The 22,186-nt window shown below is 38.3% G+C and overlaps 1 protein-coding gene across 2 annotated transcripts in view; it reads left to right on the top strand.

Moving 5' to 3' along the window:
* Positions 1 to 22,186, top strand: part of CPQ (carboxypeptidase Q) — a 144,771-nt gene that overhangs the window by 107,553 nt on the left and 15,032 nt on the right. For both annotated transcript variants that reach the window (XM_058815395.1, XM_058815388.1), the window contains exon 7: positions 8,759 to 8,960. In XM_058815395.1, coding sequence (XP_058671378.1) covers positions 8,759 to 8,960 — 202 coding nt within the window. The remainder of the gene's footprint in view (positions 1 to 8,758; positions 8,961 to 22,186) is intronic.

The following is a 22,186-nucleotide window of genomic DNA, read 5'->3' as shown; positions in this document are numbered from 1 at the left end:
AAGTTAAATAAGAGTGGTATTTAAAGATGCCTTGTAAAATAAAAGACAGCCTGTATGACTCATCTACATCGCTGGACTTACGAGTTTAGTTCGATACAAACAAGTAGAAATATGAATGCAGTAATTCAGCACAGGCAGACATGGATTTCCTTGGCATAGTAAATTGCCTCCTCATGTCAGTGGAAATGTGGCAAGGGAGAAGAAATGAAGACAATATAGTACTGGACAAGTACAGATTCCTTTTTTTTTGTCACTTATTTATTATATCTTTCAATTTAAGTTCAGGTCCTTCTTCCTCATACATCATTGTAGGTTGTCACTGCTAGAAAGTGGATAAGTTACTGCAGAAATAATTGAGATAGCATCATTGTGGTTTTACTATGGTGCCAATAATTAACACATATCCCCATGTAATAGCCTTATTTATAACACTCAAGTTTTTCTCTAGATCCCAGTATTATAAATTCTGATTATTAAAGCTAGTGATGGGGTATATTAGCTGTACAGAGCTTTATGAGAATGTAAGAGCCATATTTGTTGATCAAAACCTCTAGTGCTTTAGACTAGCGTAGTGCTGTCTCCTGTTTCTGATAGCATCCAGTAAATATGTGCTTAGGAAAAGCATATTTGTCCAACTGCAGTCAGGTGAAGCTCAGACACATCCATTACCCACACAACCATGCTTTTGGTTTGTCAAATATTTTTCTGGAGAGCATCACATGGTCCTCGTCCATTGTTTTCTTTGCATGATTTTTCTAAGCCATTTCCAAGAGCTGAAAGCCCTGTATATTCCAGCACTTTTAGTGCTTCCATTGGTGCAAGGGTACCTGCCACCCACCAGGACATCACAGAGCACCTGCTCAGTCTTGATCATGAGTTAGAAGCCTCTTGGGGGAATTACCAGCACCTTTGCTTCCAAAGGAGATACCTGTTGAAGTGCTCACTGCTTTTAGCTCTCAGCCAATAATTAGATTTAATTTCAGACTAGAAAAAGAGTTGATTTTCCTTAGCGTTAAAGATTCTTATCTTGATAAAGAGCAGTGAAATTAAAGTATCTAAGTTCAAATCAGACTGCAGGGCTTGGAGTTTGACACTGCATCTGAAGTCTTCTTCCGGTGGTTAGTGTTGTGTGACCCAGTTCCTGAGTAGGGCTCTTCTGTACAGACAATACAGTAAATAGCTTCAGAATCATGAAACATTGCAACGCTACTTTCTCACAGAAGTCAAATTGAAAACTAGAGTAACATAATTCTAGAAGGCCTCATGGTGCAACTCTTCAGTACAGATTCTGCTACAACCTTTACCAATGATACCTGAGTGCCCTCAGCCAGGGTGAAGTGTGTTGTTTTTTGTGTGTTTACTCTTATGCTGTCTTTGTGAAAGGAGAAAGAAATATATGTAATGAAGTGTCTGTCCTCCTTTTCATTGCTTTGGACTAGATTCTGTGCAAGGTCTGTGTACCATGAAACAAGGTTACAGTTATTTACCCAGCTGAATTAAGGGTATGAATGACTGATAATATTTATTTTGGAATAGAAGTATTGCATACAATCTTTTGGGAAAGCAAATATATTTCATTATGAGAAGACTAAGAGATCCTAGGCCACATTCAAATTTACTTTAGTAACTTGATTGTGATCACTGGAGGCATTAATATGTTATTAATTCAATTCAAACCCCATTACAGAAGGCATTCTCGATATTTCATATTTCTGCATGTTGGTATTCTTATATTGATACTTACAGTACTTACCTCAATTTCTGGTGCAAACACCATACAGTATTTTAACTTTTTAGTAAAGGTTTAACTACATTTTAAAAAATCAATCACTAGTGTTTACTATGGTTTCTTTTTTGTATCTATTACCAAGATCTAATATTTTGCTGGAACTGTGTCTGCATGAAAACAGGACTTTCTGAAATGCTGGCATTTATTTCGTGCTAGTTTAAGTACACTTTGTTGATGATCACACAAGATTTCTACTGTGATTTGCTAATGAGTTGCTTTCTCTAAGAAGCAAATATTAAAAAAAAAATCTTGTCACTTTCAAGTGAAAGGATTCTTCTCCAGAAAATATTGTCTCCTTAAAACCATAGTTTTCAGAACACTTTATATCCTGAGGTACCAAGTATTCTGGTGAAATGTAAGACATGAATTGAATCAAACACATAAAGGACTTTATTGGGGATTCTTTTATGCCAGGAAAATGTGTTGACCGTTAGCCTTTTGACTTTCCTCAGGCAATACTGTCTATAATCAAAAATTACATAAAATTACTGCTGCTTTTTTAGGTCACTGATGTCCTGTTGATTCCTTTCATTGCAAGGAGAAAGAAATGCAGAAAGAGTGAGATGTCCATCTGCAAAACTACAGAAAGAAAGTAATCACATTGTGTTCTGCAGTCTCACAACAGGCAGTAGCACTACTGATTGTATTCAGCACAGTATAGATAATATAATGACAGAATTATCTTTTACACCAGTTCTAGGTCCATGGGAATTTCTAATTCCCTGGTATTTAGGAATAAGCTTTCTTGTGAAAGCTGCAGAGAAATACAGATTTTGCTAAAACACAAACCCAAGTTTATTCCTTACACTGCCTGAAGGATGGAAGACCCCAAATCAGTCATGACAGTGTGTCTTCTGGATATCTAGTCTTCCTTCCATGTAGATAAGATTCTTACGTGTCTAGTGTTAGAAAAACTTTTCTCTGTGAATCTTTCTTTTTCTCTCAAGCAAATGTTCTGTGTGCATCTTGCAATCTTTGTCCTCTGTGCATCTTCTCTTTCTCTCAGCAGAGCTGCCCATTGAATCTGGTAGGGATTCTGATAGAGAATCTTCTGAGGATTGCTGCTTCGAGTGCATGCTTCAGGCAGATTCACCCATCCACAGGTCTTTGGTCCATTGGGATGTTCAGTTGTAAGAAAGTTGGCTTCCTCCTATCAAAACTCCCTGCAGCTGTGAAAGATATAGAAAATTATGTATGTGCTGTGATAATTTCTAAGGTGCTGCAAATTTATTTTCACTTATCTTTTGTTGAAAGTTGCAGAAATACTCATTAGCTTCCTGAAGGAGTAACATCATCTTTGTTTGAAAGATGTCAACCACAATTTTTAATTTTAGCATTGCTGACTATTTTTCTAGTGAAGACATAAATCCTGTCAAAGGAGGACAGTGTTGGGGTGGTCATTCAGAGCCATAGACATTGTTTTGATACCTTTGCATTTGAGCAGTAAAAGGCCTAAAGTTATGGAACGTTTTCCAGGAAGAGAACTTATCTTTGATAGGCCCATTTGTCAAAGAAAAAAAATCACCCAACACAAGATTTCAGGTATACCTTACTTAGCCTGCTGCCAAGTTCAGCGCTCTCTGCTTTCTCTTGTCTATCATCCCAGGGAACTTACAATAACTTACAATACTGAATGGTCATCTCTGTGAGTGCTGGCAAGTCATCATAGAGGAAACAGTTGTGGTATTGTACAAGGCAGAACGTGGCAGTAACATGTTTTTACTGAGTGAAGTGCTAATAAGTACACGACCAAATTGCTCCAGGGCTGTTGAAGTTACTGGGATTTTTATCATTGGCTTCTCAGAGACCAGAACTTGTCCTACAGAACAAACCCCTGAACCTGTAGACTTTTTTACGTACTGCTTTCCCATAAAATGTGACAGAAGACTATTTTATCTTGTAATAAAAGGGTGAGTCTTTTTCATACCTTGTCATCTAGGAAAAATAGTGCTTCTAAATCTTCAACTTTACATCAGCTTTCTCCCATATAATAATGGGATAATTTACAAACATGAATAACTGACAGTGTTCCCAATTTTCCCTGTCTTCATTCAAAAAGAGTGTAAATGATATGATCACGCTTGTGGCTGGTGTTTATTGTGCCTTGATGCTGGTGCATCTCTGCTTCCTAACAGCTGCTGTGGTGTTTTTTCTCTAGTTTCAATTTATCCTGTTTTGCTTCATTAAATTATCTTCATACTAAACAGCAACTCAAAATTATACTACATCATGTTTATATATTATTGAATACTTAGAGGATGTTATTTATTTTGCTTTTTTTTTTTTCTTTTCTAGCTGTCACATGTACTTAGGTGCTTCCAGTGTTTTTTCTTGTCTTTCCTGTAGTCTAAGTTGCCAGCCTAAAAAATCTGGATGCTGATTTAAACCTTTTTTTATTACTGCAAGTGGGATGACCACCACTTCCCTGTGAGTTCTACAACATGGTTGCCATGCTGTATTTGTTTCCCGACTGCTCTGGAACAAATACTGGAATACAAGTGTTGTTTCTTAAAGTTAAGCGTAAATCAATAACAGAAAGCTGAAAACACAGTGTCAGATTAACTGATGTCCTTTATCACTGGAACAAATGAACCATTAGTCAAGTGCTTTGTCCTTACAGACTTTGGTATTTTTCCTGTAAAGTGGTGATTCTTCTCAGTGGAACAAAAAAGAAAACCCGTAAATGAGCTGTTGGACAAGTAATACTCTATTTTAAACAGCCCCAAAGTACTGAAGGCTCTTAGGATAGCTGTTCCCTGCATTAAACTTTCAGGTATGTCCCTGCTTAAGCTGAGTAAGAGGGATTGCCATCTGTGACTCAATGGATTAGTCATGAGATGTTGCAGTCTAGCTTAACATCTGGTAAGAATTAACAATTGAGATTTTGACTGAATAAGTAACTACTTAGGTAGTTAGTAAGGTATACCTGCTTGGGATTGCCAGTGGCTAGCCTAGAAGAAAGAAGTACCAGTTGTATATATTACAAGGGTTTGTTTTCTTAATGGAAGGAGTTTACTATAATTACAGGCTAAATGACAGACCTCAGAGGGTGGGACAGTAATCAGTGGCACAGGGTCTGGTTGGAGGCTTGTCACTGGTGGTGTCCCCCAAGGATCAGTACTGGTCCCAGTATTGTTTAGCTTTTCACCAGTAACTTGGATGAAGGGGCAGAGGCCTCCTCAGCAAGTTCCCAACAACACAAAGCTGGGAGGAGCGGCCAATACCCCAGAGTGCTGAGCAGCCCTTCAGAATGACCTTGGCAGGCTGGAGAGATGGGCAGAGAAGAAAATTCTGAAACAACAGAGGTGAATGCAGGGTCCTGCACCTGAGGAGGAATAACCCTATGTACCAGTACAGGCTGGGAACCAACCTGCTGGAAAACAGCTTCATGGAAAGGGACCTGAGGGACCCAGTAGACACCAAGCTGTCCAAGAGCTAGCAGTGTGCTCTAAGAAGGCCAAAGGTATCCTGGGGTGCTCTAGGATGAGCACTGGCAGCAGGTTGAGGGAGGTGATCCTGCCCTTCTATGCAGACCTGGTGAGGCTACAGCTGGAATGCAGCACCCAGTTCTGGGATCCACAGTACAAGAGAGATGTGGAGCTCCTGGAGGACACAGAGGGTGAAAAAGATAAGGTGAGAAGACAACTAGGAGAGGATCTCATCAATGTCTATCAGTCTCTCAAGGGAGGGTGTCAAGAAGATGGAGCCAGGCTCTTAGTGGTACCAAGCAATAGGACAAGAGGCAATGGACAGAAACTGATGCACAGGAAACTCCACCTGAACGTGGGGAGGAACTTCTTTCCTTGTGCAGGTGTAGTGGAACAGATTGCCAAGAGGCTGTGGAGTCTCCTTCACTGGAGATATTCGAGAACCATCTGGACACAATGCTGTGCCATGTGCTCTGGGATGGCCCTGCTTGAGCAGGGAGGTTGGAGCAGACCGTCCACTGTGCTCCCCTCCAACCTTGTCCTTTCTGTGATTCTGTGATTTCATTTTATCAGGTTTTTGCCTTAGAGATGACAAGTACTTTTATTTTTAGTTCTGCTTAGAAAACCAAAAAAATAGATTGTTTATAGAGAAAACAGAAATAAAATTAATTAAAATAAAAAATTAAAATAAGAGAAGTATTGGTAAGGATTGTGCCTAATTGTGTATTCAATGAGAATAGCAAGCTATAGAAAGCCAATTTTCCCATGCAGTATTTATTATAATGTTTCATTTAAAAATTCAATTGAAGAGCTAAAGATGACATAATAAAGACAGATGACCTCCTCTGCAACAGAGTTGTAAGAAGGCAAAGGATAAAAGTCTCTTTTGATGTTCAGAGAATTAGGGAGCAGGTTACACAGAGAAGTTTTAATTTTCTGGTACATACCAAGAGAAGTGGCACAGTATCAAGATGCAGCAGATGAAATTACTTTCTGAAAAAAAATTACCTGCTGAGTTTAAAATGCTTATTTAGATGGTACATTCACTAGGAGAATGACTGAAGGAAGCAGCTGAGCCTGCAATTATTTTTTTAAATCTTTCTGGTTTGTTTGTTCCTTTGAATTAGTGAAGGGGAAGGTATGGTCTCACCTCACTTTACTAGTGGCAGTTATTCTTGCATCATAGGTGGCAAATGATGACAAAGCATCTTCACTATTTTTAACAGTTATTTTAAGCAAGTTTTCCAGCACGTGTTTCTCTCTGTGTAAGTAGAAATGCCAACGTAGATGTACAAAAATGGGAACAGGGAAACCAATCTATCTTTTTTTAAGACTGCAACTTTCAAATTTGATGGTGGGTAGCTTTATAAGTAATCCTATCTTCTAGTGGAGCAAATATGGAAAAAGCTTTCTCAAGGACACATGGTATTTCAAGTAGCCGTGACCTGTTTCTTTTTTGTTCCCCAGTGAAGTCCATTTCTCTCCCTAGGGTGTCCTGTTTTTATGCCTTTCCAGCACGTTCTCAGAACTGAATAGCTTTCTTACAGATAAATAATATGGTGTAATGTATTGTGGGTGGTTTGTTTACTCAGTTTCATATTAGAAACACATGCAAACATTTATGTGAGAAAACACAACTGAAGAGCATGGCAATTCTGCAATCGTAGCCGTTTATGAAGTTCTTGAACTTAGGGATTCTGTTGTTTTGAGTTAAAAGAGAAATTTCTTTTAGGTGTCCATGTTGTTCCCATGCTCACTCTTCTTCTTACTTCACTGCCCTTCCCCTGGCCTTATTGCTTTCCTCATTGCAGCTGCTCTAAAAACAGACAGAAGTCCCGCTTTGGAAACTCAACCAAAGAGTTGAGTTCCACAGCATCATATTTATGTAGGGCTCACTATACTTAAGTTAGCTTTCACTGGCAATTCAGAGGCACACTGAAATGTGTGTTGTCTTTATAAAGTCTTCCTCCTTGGGCCTATGATAAAGAAGATTTACATTTTGAGACATTTTTTTAATTATATCTGTGGCATTGGAGACACATCACTGGTCCATTTTAGCCTGCAGTGTGCTTTTCTTGGCCTGCTTCTCTCCCACTATACTCAGACAGTCTGTGAGTCATGATTCATGTTGACGCTCATAACCTCAGGACAGCATTTGATGATAGGCCTAGATACCATATGTAGCCTAATTATTTACATTTAATTCTCACAAACTGAAGATATTTTTCACTGTCTAAAAATGGTGATTGCCAATGAGGTGACAAGATTGGTTATTTGCACATTGATTTCCAGTAGTTAAATGGGTAGATAAATTGGTTATCTTAAGGTATTATAACATCTGCAGTTTCTTTATCATGAAAAGATTTTATATTATTTTTTTTTTAACTACTGGATATATTTCCAAGTTAAAAGTAAATAGCTCTGCTCTGTTAGAATTGTTTCATTCAAAAGAAAAAAGTTTTGGGAAAGTGTTAAACAGTTCTTTGCAAATTCTATAAAGGACATCTGAAAACTTATGTGAATTATTCACAGCTACCTGTAGTACATATTTTGGTTTATATACAGAAAAATGTTAAAGAATTATTTACTGAATTGTAGTCTTATATATGCTGGTAGTGACATGGATCTGTTAGTTGCTGCTATCACATATCCCTTGTAATGACTTTCTTGTAATAAATAACCCATGGCAGTCATAAAATCTGGGCAAAGGAGTAAAACCTGCAGTAGGTTCTCTTAGTCACATTCAAGGTCTGAAGTATAGCTTTTTTTCTGCCTGACATGACCATAAACTCTTTTTTCAAAGTTATGTGCCTCTCCAGATCCCATTTTTTTAATGAGATCTTAATTCGTGTAAAATCATTATGTATTTATTCCAATTAGATCTTTGTAACTGAGCAATCGAAGCAAATATAGTAAGCAAATAAATTGCTAATATTTGTTCTTTTAGCTTAAAAGATTCTTCCAAGTACTCACTAAAAGCAAATGTTATTATGCTACTTGTACACAAAATCTTACCTTTCATGTTTCTTGGGAGTATTTACCTTGGAAACACAATTTTTCCTTAAAATAGATATTATTCCTTCAGGTCTGGGAGAAAACCTTGACATTTCAATCCTCCAATCCATATCAGAATTGACTATATGCTATATTGAAAATAATGTGTTTCTGAACAGGCACCAGCTGGCTTTTAAATAGACTGTTCCTCACAGTCTATGAAGGCCTTGGATGCCTCCAATTTCAAAGCCAAAGGACTTTATACCCTCTCCACTGCAACAGAATTTCAGAGTCTCAACTCTGAGAAGAAAGGGAGAGCTGCAAATGAAAACTGCAATATGATGGTGATGTCTTACCTTTCTAGGTGGCACTTCAGAAGTCTGAAAGCAAGTATTTGGGAATGGCAGACCAGTCATGTTGGTCTGCGATTCCCAAATTTGGTCAACAAATTTGTTGTGGTATGCTCACAATGACACCTAGAATCCAGTATATGATGCCAGCTAAAATAACAACCACAGCATAATACCTTCATTTCTTACGTGTTTAGGAAAATATCTCCAACTTTGATATTGTTATGGAGTCTGATGAGGGCACCTTCCAGCCATCTGGACTGGGTTTTTCTGGCAGTGCTGAAGCCCGGGACGTTGTGAAAGAGATCATGACTCTGCTGCAGTCCATCAATGTTACGGATGTTTTCGACCCTGCAGATGGAACAGACATCGCTTACTGGATGAGGGACGGGGTGCCTGGTGAGTGTCCCTGGAGCCTGGCAGGGGACACTGCTCCCACTCAGCCCTGCCACGCCAGATGGGTGGTCCTGTCCTTTCAGAGTACTAAGAAATTCTTTCTCCCAGGGAGTAAAATTTACTATAGGTAAAAAACATAAATGTTAAAAGGTGACCAACAGAAATAGGACATAAAGTGCATTTGAGCTGCAGTTTAATAATGGTATAGATTATACGTAGAATAAAATGCCTAAAATCTTCTTTTCGGCTTTAAGGATTTATAATAATTAATCCCAGACTGGTGGTTTATAAATAGTAAACCAAGGCAGAGGGGAATTCTCCAATAGAGAAGAAAAAATTTTTTAATTATTATTAGTTTTACTTTGAAATTCAGGGCTTTTTCTCTCTGTTTTATATGCTGGAGAAACAATGTTTTTGAGATGTGACATTTAAAAAGCTATTAGTCATTAGGGTGTGATAAAGGGGTAGAATTCTGAAAAGTTTGAAGTATTTTAGGGTTTTATTTTGAGGATTTTATCTGTCTCCAAATGAGGAGCAGCTTGTTGGCAAAGAATCTTGTAAGCTGTGAGAGAGATCCACCACTGGCAGCACCTCCATGCAGGAGACCCCCACACTAGCACAGAGACTTTCAGAGCACAAGAATCCCAACCAGAGGCCAGCCTGAGTGAATTTCCATTTGAATAATAGTAGAAAGTTTCATAACAGTGGTATTAAAAAAGTTATGATCAGTTTTAAATTTTAAGGTTTTCTCCTGTATTTTATGGCTGACATAGGCAGGCACATTTCTCATGCTAGTTTTACTACTTGCTACTATATGCTTAGAATCTTTTAATATTTAATTAACTGCTGTTTTTTACCTTGTGGAAGAGAGTGAATCACAGAATATATTATTCTTAATTATGGTCAGAACCCCTTGCTTCTCACTCAGAGTGCACAGAGATACCATAAAGTTGACTGCTTCGATAAATGTATGGATGTCTAATTTTGAAGGCAAAATATCGATACTGCGCAAGAAGTATGGATGAATGGATATTATTAAACAGTTAGGAATTCAGCTTCTGTCCTGCTCTCTGGGTGAAGTGGAATTGGTTCAGTACCATGGCATGCAGCTGTGACAATGGTGTGCTGAGTTGATTGGAGACTGTAAGCACTACTGAGCGGCTGTGGTCATGCATCATCCTCCACAGCCTGGAAGTGCCTGTGTAAAGATGTCTGGTCCAGAATTTCAGACCAACATATCTGTGTTTTAGGTGGAATATAAGAACTCACTACTCAGCCTATTTTTAGAAAATACAAGGGTATCAAAAGGGTATCCTAGGTAAAGTGCTGGGATCATTCCAGGAGGTCCCTGGGAACTTGCCTTGTGCTTCCCATCTGAATGTGACAGATTATGGAAGAAGAGAGAAAAATTTAACATTCAAATGCCTTATCTCAGTTGATAATGTGAGTGGTGCTTGTGATGGCAGTGGGTATCGAGCTCTTGCACACCACTTCTCATCAGCTGTGGTGCACCTGGAGCGTAAGCAGCTACAGCTTGCCATGGTCCTCTTGATTAGTCTTTGGGCTACTCAGCAGGAGCAATGCAGGAAAAAGCCCTCTCCCATGGACATATGTACTCCTCAGAAAGCATAAGCTATGAAAAATATAAATCTTGGGAATATAAGCTCACCCTTGGGAAAACACAAATACGCCAGAACCAAGACCTCAGTTTTTAAATAAATCTGATTTGTTTTCCTATTAAGAATTTGTCACATTAATTGATGGTGGATTTTTTTTTTTCTGTCTATAGCTTTGGTTCATTTAACTTCCTGTTAAGCAAATAGCAAAGTGTTCTTGCAGCATAAAGGAACACTGATTCTTTTCTTCATAAAGCTCCAGTGAAAAGAAATTAGCTCCACTAAAAGAATTTTGGCTGCTTTAGATTATATTTCATGCTGTTCCAGGGAGAAGTCTAAGACATCTTCTAATCTTCATGCCTTGTCCGCACTATTCTCCCTGCTTGAATGAGTCTTTATGATATATAATAACATCGAAACAAATTGAACACTCTGTAACAGCTTTTATAATTATGTTCAATTTAAACAAGCAGTCAAGTGTTGACACTTCATCAATTTTATTTAAATATTTTCCTGAAAATATACTTGGTGGCTTTGTTTCTGCAACAGGGAGAGAAAATATGGTGTACTTCTTGAACAGTAAGAATGGTTTCTGACATAATTTCTTCTGAGTTTTCCCCTTTTCAGTGTGAACTAGATTCCAGGATTCACCTTAGTAGATGCTCTTAATATTTTTCTCCTCCTACATCTTTTGGTCTGAAAGATCCACAGAGAGCGACACTAAATGTGTTTTTCAGAACTGTTCATAGCTGAGATAGACAAAGAGACTGTAGCTTCTTAATCTCTGCTATTTTGAGCATTTTTGATGGACATGCAATGAAATGCTACTAAACAGCAGTGATTATTCTGAGATTTTAGGATGAGAGAGGCCATGAGTTCAGAGTCCTTAGCAAACCATAGACTGAAGCCTAAATAATACCTCTAAAGCACAAGCAATGTGATCTGCACCAAACACAGCACTCTAATTCTTTGTGACTGCAGAATGTCAGAAATATTTGTCAGTGGCCTTTACATTGGATTGTTTTGAGAACAGTTCAGCCCAGCAGTGAGGAATGTCTGTAGTTGTGGTTTTGCACTGATACCCAGTTTTCAGCTACTGAAAATATTTGTATAACATTTCTTTTGCCTTTTCATTAAGCATAAATCAGAGTAAAAGGGGGGGGGTTTGTGGTGTTGTATTTTATGATGTGGTTTTACAGTTTGAGGGGACCATTGATTCTAGGACTGCTTATTTAATAATTAAGCAATTATCTTCCTCATCTTTCTTTTAAAGGGTTCAATAAATTTTTTTTTAAATTAGGTTAGGGATGTATCCAGATAATGTCACATAAAGCTGTTCCTTTGCAACACTAAATCCCAATTGAGTTTGGCTAGAATTTGCAGATATAAGTGGGAAGATAGGTTGATTGGCTTTATTTGGTTTGTTAGCATACCTTTTCACAACAGGTTTCCTCAGTGTCTGAAAGGGTTAAAAATTATTAAGCAAGCCCTGCTAAATCAGTGCTGGGATATTCTTGTTGAAAAAGTGAAGCACCTGATGATTGCAGATACTTGATGATGACCAAAATGCTTAGAATGTGATTTAGAGCAGTTCCTAAGGTAACAGCCCTGGGTCTGGATCAGCTTTCCCTGCAAGAATTTGAGAAGGGGGAGATGAAATGGTTTTATTTGTATTATGGAATCCAGTAAACATTAGTTCAGCTTTAGGTGTTTGGGGAGATGAAAAGAGGAGTTTTTGTGTTTTTGCAGAGGAGTGGCTGTTGTGACACATTATTTCCAGGAAAACTGGTTCAAGGATGCTCCTTTCTGCTTGTCAGGGAGTTTATCTGTTGCTGCAGTGCTTACAATGGGAACACTTGTCTCTTAGGAACTAAGCTGTATTTGAGATCAAGCTGACCCAGGACATCAAACAACTCCCCAAAGGCATGTTTCAATTCCTCTTTTAAAAATCAACCAGTGGCCTAAAGGTGAAGCTCCTTTTACACTATCACTTTGAACCTGGATGTTTGTTTGTGTTTCTCTGTCTCCACAGTGACTTGATTTTTTGTTACACTGCATAAAAGGAAGAACTGTTCTTCCAGAAATTAATAAACCAGTAGTCCATTTAATTTTAATGTTTCTTCAGAAATCAAAAATTCATTGCTATTAGTCATTCAGATGTGGCAAACAAAGGCTATAATATATAATTTCTCTCATTTTTACATATTCTTAGTGCTTTTTTATTACCTTTATCTAAAATATGCTGTATTTTGGCCTGAGACACCGGATTTTGACTCGGATTATTTCTTTTTGTATTATGTAAGAGGTTAAATCTACCCCTTTTCTGGAGCATGCTGCCCTCTCTTAGCCCTGTCCCCATCATCCCTGTAGCACCAGACTCAGGTGCAAGCCTGCTGCCACGCTGGTGCCAAGCCTGCTCCTCTGCTCAGTGTCAGCCAGGGACATGTCTGAGAAAGCAGCATAGCAGGAAGACTCCTGGACTTGAGGTTGCCAGCTGGACATGAGGAAGTGAGCAAACTCTCTTTCCCAAATTATGAGTGAATAATCTCTGTTCATTCTTGGCTGTGTCACTGTTTGGAAGTGATTCTCCACTGTGGTGCTTGAAATGCTGCCTGTCAGATTACCTGTTTTGTACTGCCCACAGGCTCGGGCAGGCTCTTTGGATCCAGTTTTGAGCTTCTCTTTATTCCCAAAAGAGTAAACCCAGAAGAAATATCAGATGTACAGTCTAGGGCTTCATAAGCCAATGCTGAAAAGCCTTGGATTTGATGCCGCAGGGGTACAGGGTGTTGCACTTGACAAAACCTTCCTACAAGATGAGAGAAGGGAGGAAAAAAATCTCTGAACAGGAAGCATCAAACTTCTTCACTTGACTAGGTAGCATTTGTGTCACTTGCAATTTGAGATTTTAGCACAGGAAATCACATGTAGGGCCCCAGGTATTTGACAAAGCGACAAACTCAAGGCAAACGTCTCCTCACTTGCAAAAAGCAAAAAGCCGGACAAAACTCCTGAACACTACTCACAGAACTAAACTTTAGGGACACTGTTATAAATACCTAGGTAATTTTAGGTACTCCGTAGCTGCTACATTTTTATATTTGCTGAGTTCCCGCTGCTCTGGACATCTGTTGAGCACAGCGCCAACACAAACTACTGTTTGCATGTGGAAATGAGGGCTAAAGGACTTATAGTGTACATGCATGTCTTGCCTCAGTCTTGATCTCAGTAAGTCTGAGATATACCAGAACTGTTGTCTCATACTTAGCAATATGGTATTGCTTTTTCTGGGGCACTCTTTTCCTTTTGAATATCTTATTTTATCATTCATAAATTCATATTTATCATCGTGGTGAATGAGTGTGTTCCACTGGAAAAGCCAAATCATTTGCAACTTGGGTGGTATTAAATTAAACCAGTATGCTAAGAGAGCAATTATAATTGCTTGGCACTTTAGGAACCTACTGTTAGTGCTAAGGCTATTAAACCCATTTAAAATCTTGATTGCAGAAAGAACTGTGTGTATTAATCTGTAAAATAATTCATCTATTCTCTAATTTATCATTGTTCCAATAAAATGGGCTTTTGAAATTAGAAATTACTCTGGAGTAATTAAATAAATTTAATATGTTGCAACTTTTTACGAAGGTCAATTCCTTAAAAGGCACATAGTTTAATATAGTATCTCAGTCATATTAGCCTTTCATATGACCTTCTCTGTTTTTAATAAAGTCTTTGAGAATAATAATTTAATGAAAGGAATAGTCTGTAACTTCTGACATGTTCTTATAAGTTGAGCTCTTAGACTTCCAGACAAATTTGACAATACTTTACATACAATTCCTTCCGCCTTTGCTTGGTTTAGTCTTGTTTTGGCACAATGGAGTATTGTCTACTTCTAATCATTAACAGGAAGCATCAGATTTGCAAGAGTATTTTTGTTTCACATAGACTAGACACAGACCATGCAAAAATGCATCTGGGATAATACTGTTGGAGAGAGGGATGGATTTGGGCAATGAGGCACAGTGCCTGAATGCAAATTTTCCTGGTAGTTTTAAGAGGGCTTTTGTATTATATTTCTCATTAGCAATTCAGGCTGTTTGAGTCTAAACAAAGTCAAAGTGGATGAAAGCAAACACCTTCTTCCAATAACGTTAGCGAGCTCTAGAAGAACGTTGCAGACTTGGTGAATTCTCTGTCATTTTGAATGCGCAAAAGATGACTTAGGTGTCCTTCAAAAAGTTCGGGGTAATTCATGCAGGAGGGATGGACTTGATGCAGTAGATAGAAGATGAAATTCTCTGCCATGTGTTACTCAGAAGGTGTGATGGTAGTGGCCTTTTCTGGCCTTAAAATGTCTGTGAATTTGCCAGTAAATATTACAAGCATTTTCATAATGAAATGCTTCTTTCTTATTTAAGCCTCACCCATTTCAGAGTAGATTTTTTAATATCATAAACTCTTGTGTTTCATTTGTAAAACATTTAGATAATCCTAATTACGGTTACAAAAATAGAACTATCATTAACTTGCCGATCCCAGAGGAAATTTGAACTGTGAAACCAAAAATATTTGCAAAATGCTGAACTTGTAAACACATTGCTGATTTCTTATTTTATTTCTAGGTATTCTTTTTGGTATTTGTGATGCATTTTTATTTGCCAAAGTTTTCTTGGTGGTCACAAGTATAGAATTACAGCACATGGGTGAAGTAGCTGGTATTCCGTGGCTCTTAAAATTTGTTTTTTAATAAACTGAGGCAAAACAGCTTTAAAATAATCTTGTACTAATATTACAATAAATTAGTTTCAAACACTGACATTCTGACAGTCTTTTAGGATCCTAGAAGTAAAACTATTCCAGTGCTTTCAACCCAGTGCTAATATTATATAAGCTCATTAATCTAGTAATGAAAGTTTAAATTGGGCTGTTTAAAGTAAAATCATAAATTGTAATGGTTCTTGCACTTTTTGGCTGGTGGACTTCTTTCTCTTATTTTGTCACTCTTCTTCCTTTGAATATCACTAAGTTTATATTTCTTCTTTCCTTTTAGATGCTTATTCTTCAAAAACTTACGTAAGATTGATTGTCATAAGTGACCCTTTTAATAAATAGGTGCTTCCTGGAAGCATATACAATTCCTAAACATCTCAAAAAATTTCAATAAATTTGCTTCTCCAGCTCACCTTTTTAGTATCAGAATATTCTTTATCTCGGAAAAGAAACACTGAAAGTATCCAGCCGAGGATCTCATTCGGATGTGGGGTGTGGTTGTTTTTATTCTGGCTGTGTCTCTGAGAGACATCTTAATTCTCTATTGTTTGCTGCTTAGGAAAGCTGAATTCTGTTTCTGTGGGTGGGAATACTGTTTTTCAGATGGAAGTATTTGCCATTTGTTGATCCTAAAAAACAAGTGTTCTACATTAGCACACAGAGCTCAGTGTTAACATGTTAAATAGGCATTTCGGAAGTACAAGTTAGTCAAGCCTTATTCCTAGAACTGTCCTTGGCTTCAGTGAAGCTTATGCAAATAATTAAGTAAACAGAAAGAAAACATAATAATAAAAAAATAATTTAGTCAGAGTTCTGTAAGGAATTTGGAGATGTTTGCCAATGGAAATAAGTGAGGAAGTAAAATAATCTCCACATTTTATTTATTTTTTAGCTTTAGAAATTTTACTGTATGAAAAATAAGACACATTGATGGTATGGAAATGTTGTGAGATTTCTCACCAAACATATAATGACCTAGAATGGTTGTTAGTAACAACAGCAGAAATATCTGTGTATTCATAGATTTCATTCCTGGAAAACAAATTGTAATGGCATCAGTATTAAAAGCTGAAAAAAAATAAAGCATTCAGTAGCATTCCAGGAAGACCCCATGTATACTACTCTGGTTGGGAGGGACGGAGGTGAAATATATTAAGATCTGGCTTGCAGCTCTCCAAGTGCTTTCCTATATGAAGTCATATGATGAGCGTTTCTGACAGGATTCTTCAGGGCTTCCTTCTTCCTCAACTATTTAGTGTTTCTGTTGGTTTGGAGTCAAGTTTAAAACTAGAGCAGAGCACAGCTGATGTAATTGCTATATTGGATTGATAAAGAATTATAAGTACAGGCTGATCAGCCAGCATGATTATGTCTCCTCTGGCCAATTTGTTCACACCTTTCTTGCTCTGGAGTCACAAATAGTGTAATATTTAGAAAATATCACTTCCTTGGACCTGTTGGCCGCCCTGTTTCCAAAGAGGCCCCTACATTACCTCATTGCCACAAGGTTTTGATGGTGCCCCTTGCACAGCAGTTCCTGTGGGAGTCTAAATGGTGGGAGGTGCACCTCCCACCATTTCTGTGGCCGTGGGTTAATACAGGTTTGGTTTTGTCTTTGATGAGTTTTCTGAAGTCCATGTCAGGCCACTTCTGGATTTTGAGCTCTCTGAACAGCAGCTCTGCCTTCCAGCATACAGAGCTGCTCCTTTCACAGATTTTAGGGAGGCCACCCCTGTCATATGGATCATTGCTGAGGATGCAAAGGTGCTGACCTGACAGGGACCCCTGGGCATCACACTGCTCATAACCAGCCACCTCAAACTGTTGATGGTGACCCTTAGGGCCCAGCCATCCAGGCTGTTTTCCATCCACTTTTATTCCATTCCTCCAGTCCATAATTTTCCTGGGGACTGAGTTTTTCTAGTTTATAGTTCATAGAATCATCACAGGATTATAGAATGGTTTGTGTTGAAAGGGACCTTAAAGATCATCAAGTTTCAACCCTTGCACTGTGGTCAGGGACACTTCTCACTACGTCAGGTTGCTCAGAGCTCTTGAACACTTCCAGGGATGGGGACATTCACAACTTCTTTGGCAGCCTCTGCCAGTGCCTCACGACCTCACAGTAAAGAATTTCTTCCTAACATCTAGTCTAAACTTACTCTTTTTCAGTTTGAATCTGTTCCCCCTTGTCCTGTCACTACATGCTCTAGTAGAAAGTACCACTCCATCTTTCTTGTAGGCTACCTTCAGGTACTGTAAGGCCACAGTTATATCACCCAAAGGTTCCTCTTTTCCAGGCTGAACAATCCCAGTCTTTCAGCCTTTCCTTGTAGGAGAGGTGCTCCATCCCTCCAATCAACTTAGTGGCTGCCTCTAGACATGCTTCTGAATCCTGCTGCTTTAGATTTTACAACAGGAATAACATTTGCCTTTTTTCAATCATTGGGGTCTTTTCCTAATTGCCACAACTTTTCCTGTATGATAGACAGCAACTCCCCAGTGGCATTGGTCAGCTCCCCCAAGCAATGCATCCAGCAACACTGATTTTTATTTGCCCTATTTGGCTAAGTAATCCCTGACTTAATTTTCCTATACCATGAGCAGTACCTCTTCCCCTGTCTTTCCAATTCTGCTGCCATGCAGAGACCTGAGTTTTTAATTTTAAGCTACAGAAATTACTTCCTTAGTATTCTTTCATTGCTCATTATGGCTAATATAGCAAATAATATAGCACTTCAACAGCAGTTTTCTCCCCAAAGTTCCACAAGTTTTACATGGAAAGGAGGCTGTAGAAACATCTCAGCTGACTGTTCAAGGCACACTGGAGATTTGAACCAAGTATGATTTTGATTCAGGATCTGAATACTTTTAGTGACAGAGTTTTAGATATTAATCAGAAAACTTGTTCCTTCCTGAAGCAGCAAACACCACACACTTTCATTTGCAGGGGACATTATAGGTGTAAATGTCTGAGGCCTTTGAAGAATGCTTTTGATAGTAGTCCAAACTGAACTAGTACAAAACTCAGAAATAATTTATAAAGACATCTTCTTCAAAAGAGCAAGTTCAAAATTATTCCAGTGGCAGCCTTTCCAGGACATTGTTCACGTTTATAAACCACAGAATTGGAACCTTTCTAAGTGTTTGTCTTCAAAAGTCATTCTACAGGTTGGGCCTACAGTGCAATTGAATTTCTGAAGAGCAGAATTCACTGAATACCAATTTATTTTTCCCATAAATCCCTTTCCAGTGATATTATATATGTTTTAATGTAACAATTTCAGTCAATTCAGACATGGTCAATGCAGACCAGAGAAAAATACTTAAGTATGAAAGAAACTGAATATACATTTGTATTTTGTATTGGCAAATCCTCAGGAAAGGATCATGGGCTGCATAGGAGAGAAGGTACAGGGTTACTGTTCTGTCTCTGACAACATCTGCCATAATCACTGAACACTTTATAGTTCCTCAGTTTCCCTAATGATAACAGTTACCCAAGGGCTGCTTGTGAGTTCCCTTCTGTCTATAAGGTGCAATAAAGAGGAAGGAGTCATCATTACCTTCCTAATTAAGCTGCTCCATCTTCAGCTGGATTCATCAGACCTTGCAGCTGTTTAGCATAAGAGCTTCACCTGAGCAAATGTTGTAGTGTGTAAAGAAAGGAGCAGCCTAGGTGGACGCATAACCTTCCTATATATGTATTTTAGGGGCACATAAACAAATCTCTCTGCAAGAACAAAGCATGAATCTCAATAAGAGAAGCAGTTTATTGGAATTCCCCATCCAAAGAGGCAGGAAACCTAATTAAGATATACTATACCTCAGGGTGAATCTGTTCACAGCTCTCAGCTGTTTTCAGTGCCCATGACAGAGCTCTGTCTCAATTGCCATGTGGGGCCTTGGAAATCAACCAAAAAAAATAGGCACTTCTCCTTTTGCAGTTCAGTTTATCAATTATGTTAAACACAAGCTATGACCTTCTGAGAAAAAAGAATTTTTGTAGTTGTTGCTGGTTTTTTTAAAGAAAGCTGAAGTAAAGAAAGCTAGGAATTTTCAGACTCTACTCTCCAGACTCCTGAGAGATTGTGGATTACTCCTAAAAATGTACAACCCCATCTCCTGCTAGGAGCACAAGTTTGTTGTCAGTGGACTTGATTATCCACTTGTTGTCAGTTGGGATAGTCCGTGTGTTAGAAAATGATTATGGATTTAAAATTGGAAGCAGTTGAAAACCATTAATGTGGCATTGTGGAGGAGAAAGAAGCTGAGCAGCTTGGTTTCTCAATGGGTTGATACTCTGTCCTACAAGCAAGACATGGGAGTTTAGAGCACTGGCATTTTACAGCTATCCCAAATTCCTCTAGGGATGTGCACAAGCACCTCACCTCATGAAAAATACTGAAAACAACTTAGAGTTGTTAATTAGAGATAGGAGACAGAAAAAGTTAAATTCTCTGAGGACAAAGATTATTATGAAGAATTCTAAAGCAGGGTGGTTTTACCTAAACAAGGGTTGTTTTGATTGCCTGCCTGTTTCCCCCCAAATCTAAGCCCATGGCAACAACAACCAAAGCACAATGGGAGTTGATGGGAGTTGATGGCTGAGAAAGGAAAGTGCTCCGTTGTCCATCTCTGGTCAGAGCTATGTGAAGAAACAAAAAACAAAGCTATCACTGGTGAAGTCACAGAAGTGATTTTCAAGATTTTTTTTTGCCTTACATTCCTTAAATGAGTAACTCTTAGAGTAATAACTTTTAGCACTGTTTTCCACACACATATGAATTGCAGTTCATGTGAAATATTTTGGAGTGGGACATTTTTCTGATGTAAGGCTCTTGTTCATGAAATAGAACAAGGTTACTCCAGAAATCTGGTGCCTACTTGCTCTTTGCAGGGTTCACTTGGAGTGGTGATCCTGAATTTCCCTCTGACTCACAGGCCAAACTTGGCTGGAGCCATGGGTCAAGCCAATTGCCAGAAAAAGAGGATCTCCAGTCTGTTCAGCAGCTATTTCAGAAAGCCACACAAACAGATGAGATTTCAAAGAACCACAGAGCTGGCAAGGAGGTTTTTACAGAACCTCTAAGTATTCTTGATTCCAGCATGGTTTTGCCAATGTCCCTGTCATTTCTTTCACATTTGTTTAAGCTGAACTTGAAGACTTACTGTAATGGAAACATTATAGACCAGATGGCCTGTCCCAGTGCTATTCTTAGTGCTTAAGGTTTTTCTCCTATCTACCCTATTCCTGCTACAATTTAAGAGCTTTAACTCTCATTTCTTTTAACTGTGAACCAAAAGACATGGTTATTTATTTCCAATTGCAGCAGGTTTTTATGTGAAGTTGATTTTTTCCTTGGTGTAGTAGTTAATGCTTGCACCTCTTGATCATTATCCTGAGTTGTCTTTTCAAGTATCTCATTGGTGAACATCACTTAACCAATTCTCATCATGCTCTCAGTGCCCCTGCCATATGTCCCTGATTTGTGCCATCTCATAGTGAAAGAAGACTCTACTCCATTGCTTTGGTCTATAATGAAAATAGAAAATAGTCTCAGACCCATATGATGCCCCAGTCTAAAGATCCTTCCATTTTTTACTCTCTGAGTATATTTTTCATGCCATTTGGATCAACCTTGCAGTATACATAATTTCCTTTTTCACTTCTGGGGCCCTTAGTGATTAACATAACTTGGAACTTCTATACATATTTTATAGGATCAGAAAGTTAGTTCAAAGGGAGCTGTTATGTACACCAAGGCGCTGGACCATCCTATATTCTGGTAACATCTGGAGATCACAGTGCTTTGGGTGTCTGACATTAAAGGCATTGATCCTAGGTGTATGTTTTGGGGCTTCTTCATAGCTAGAATGCATTGCAGAAGTAGTTTCTCTCAGTAGATTAGCTTTTTTGTTCAAGAAAAAAGATACTGAGATGTGTTCATTTATATAAACAAGATCTATTTTGATGAAATTAGAATACAGAATAACAGAATTGTGAATATTTCACTAAGAATAAGCATTTAAATAAAATATGGAGTGATGATAAATATTAATTTTTTAAGATTTTATTTCATGTATGTATTGAGTCAAGAAAACACACATGATTTGAGTATTTGTTTTTGCTGCTTATTTTACTTTATGAGAAAAGTTTTGTGTGACTTTTTTCACTTGACTTGAGAAAAGAGAAAAGCAGAATTGTGTCATTTGCTGCCCAGTGTTTCCTACTTCTGCTTTCCATGGTCTGCCTCTCCTATGGATTCCAGGAAGCTGCAGGTTTTGCATCATGTATCACTGCAACAAGATAATATGGGTTACAAATTAGTAGTTTAACCAAAGGAAACCCATCTTTATCCTGTACAAGCTGCTGTCTGGACTGTGATGCAGACAGGAACCAGGCTAGTCCCAGGTTTTATCAGATTGACCGCTTAATTTAAGGTAAAATCCACCATCCAAATAATTAAAATCTCTGCAAAAAAAAAAAAAGAAAACTGTATGAGAGATATATGTAAGCAGCACTGTTATATGATGGAGAGTAACTATTCACCATTTGTAATGTAACCAGAGGATCAGAGCATCAGCACTAACCAGCTTTAAGACACACTTCTCTGGACAGGATATAATTGAATGGAGATATCATCATCACAAGACGTTTTGAAGACCAAGATCAAACACACATTTAACAAGGATGGAATAGTGCATGGGAGAAAGGTCTGGCAAAGGCTGTCCACCACAGAGATATGAAGGCAAGCTTCTGTCAGAAAGTCCATAAACTGTTGATGGCTGGACAGGTGTGCTGAAGGACGAGACCCCTTTCTCCCATTTTTCTGA

This window comes from Ammospiza caudacuta, chromosome 1 (genome assembly GCF_027887145.1).
Source record: "Ammospiza caudacuta isolate bAmmCau1 chromosome 1, bAmmCau1.pri, whole genome shotgun sequence".
Taxonomy (NCBI): Eukaryota; Metazoa; Chordata; class Aves; order Passeriformes; family Passerellidae; genus Ammospiza; species Ammospiza caudacuta.
This window is presented reverse-complemented; position numbering and strand designations above follow the sequence as displayed.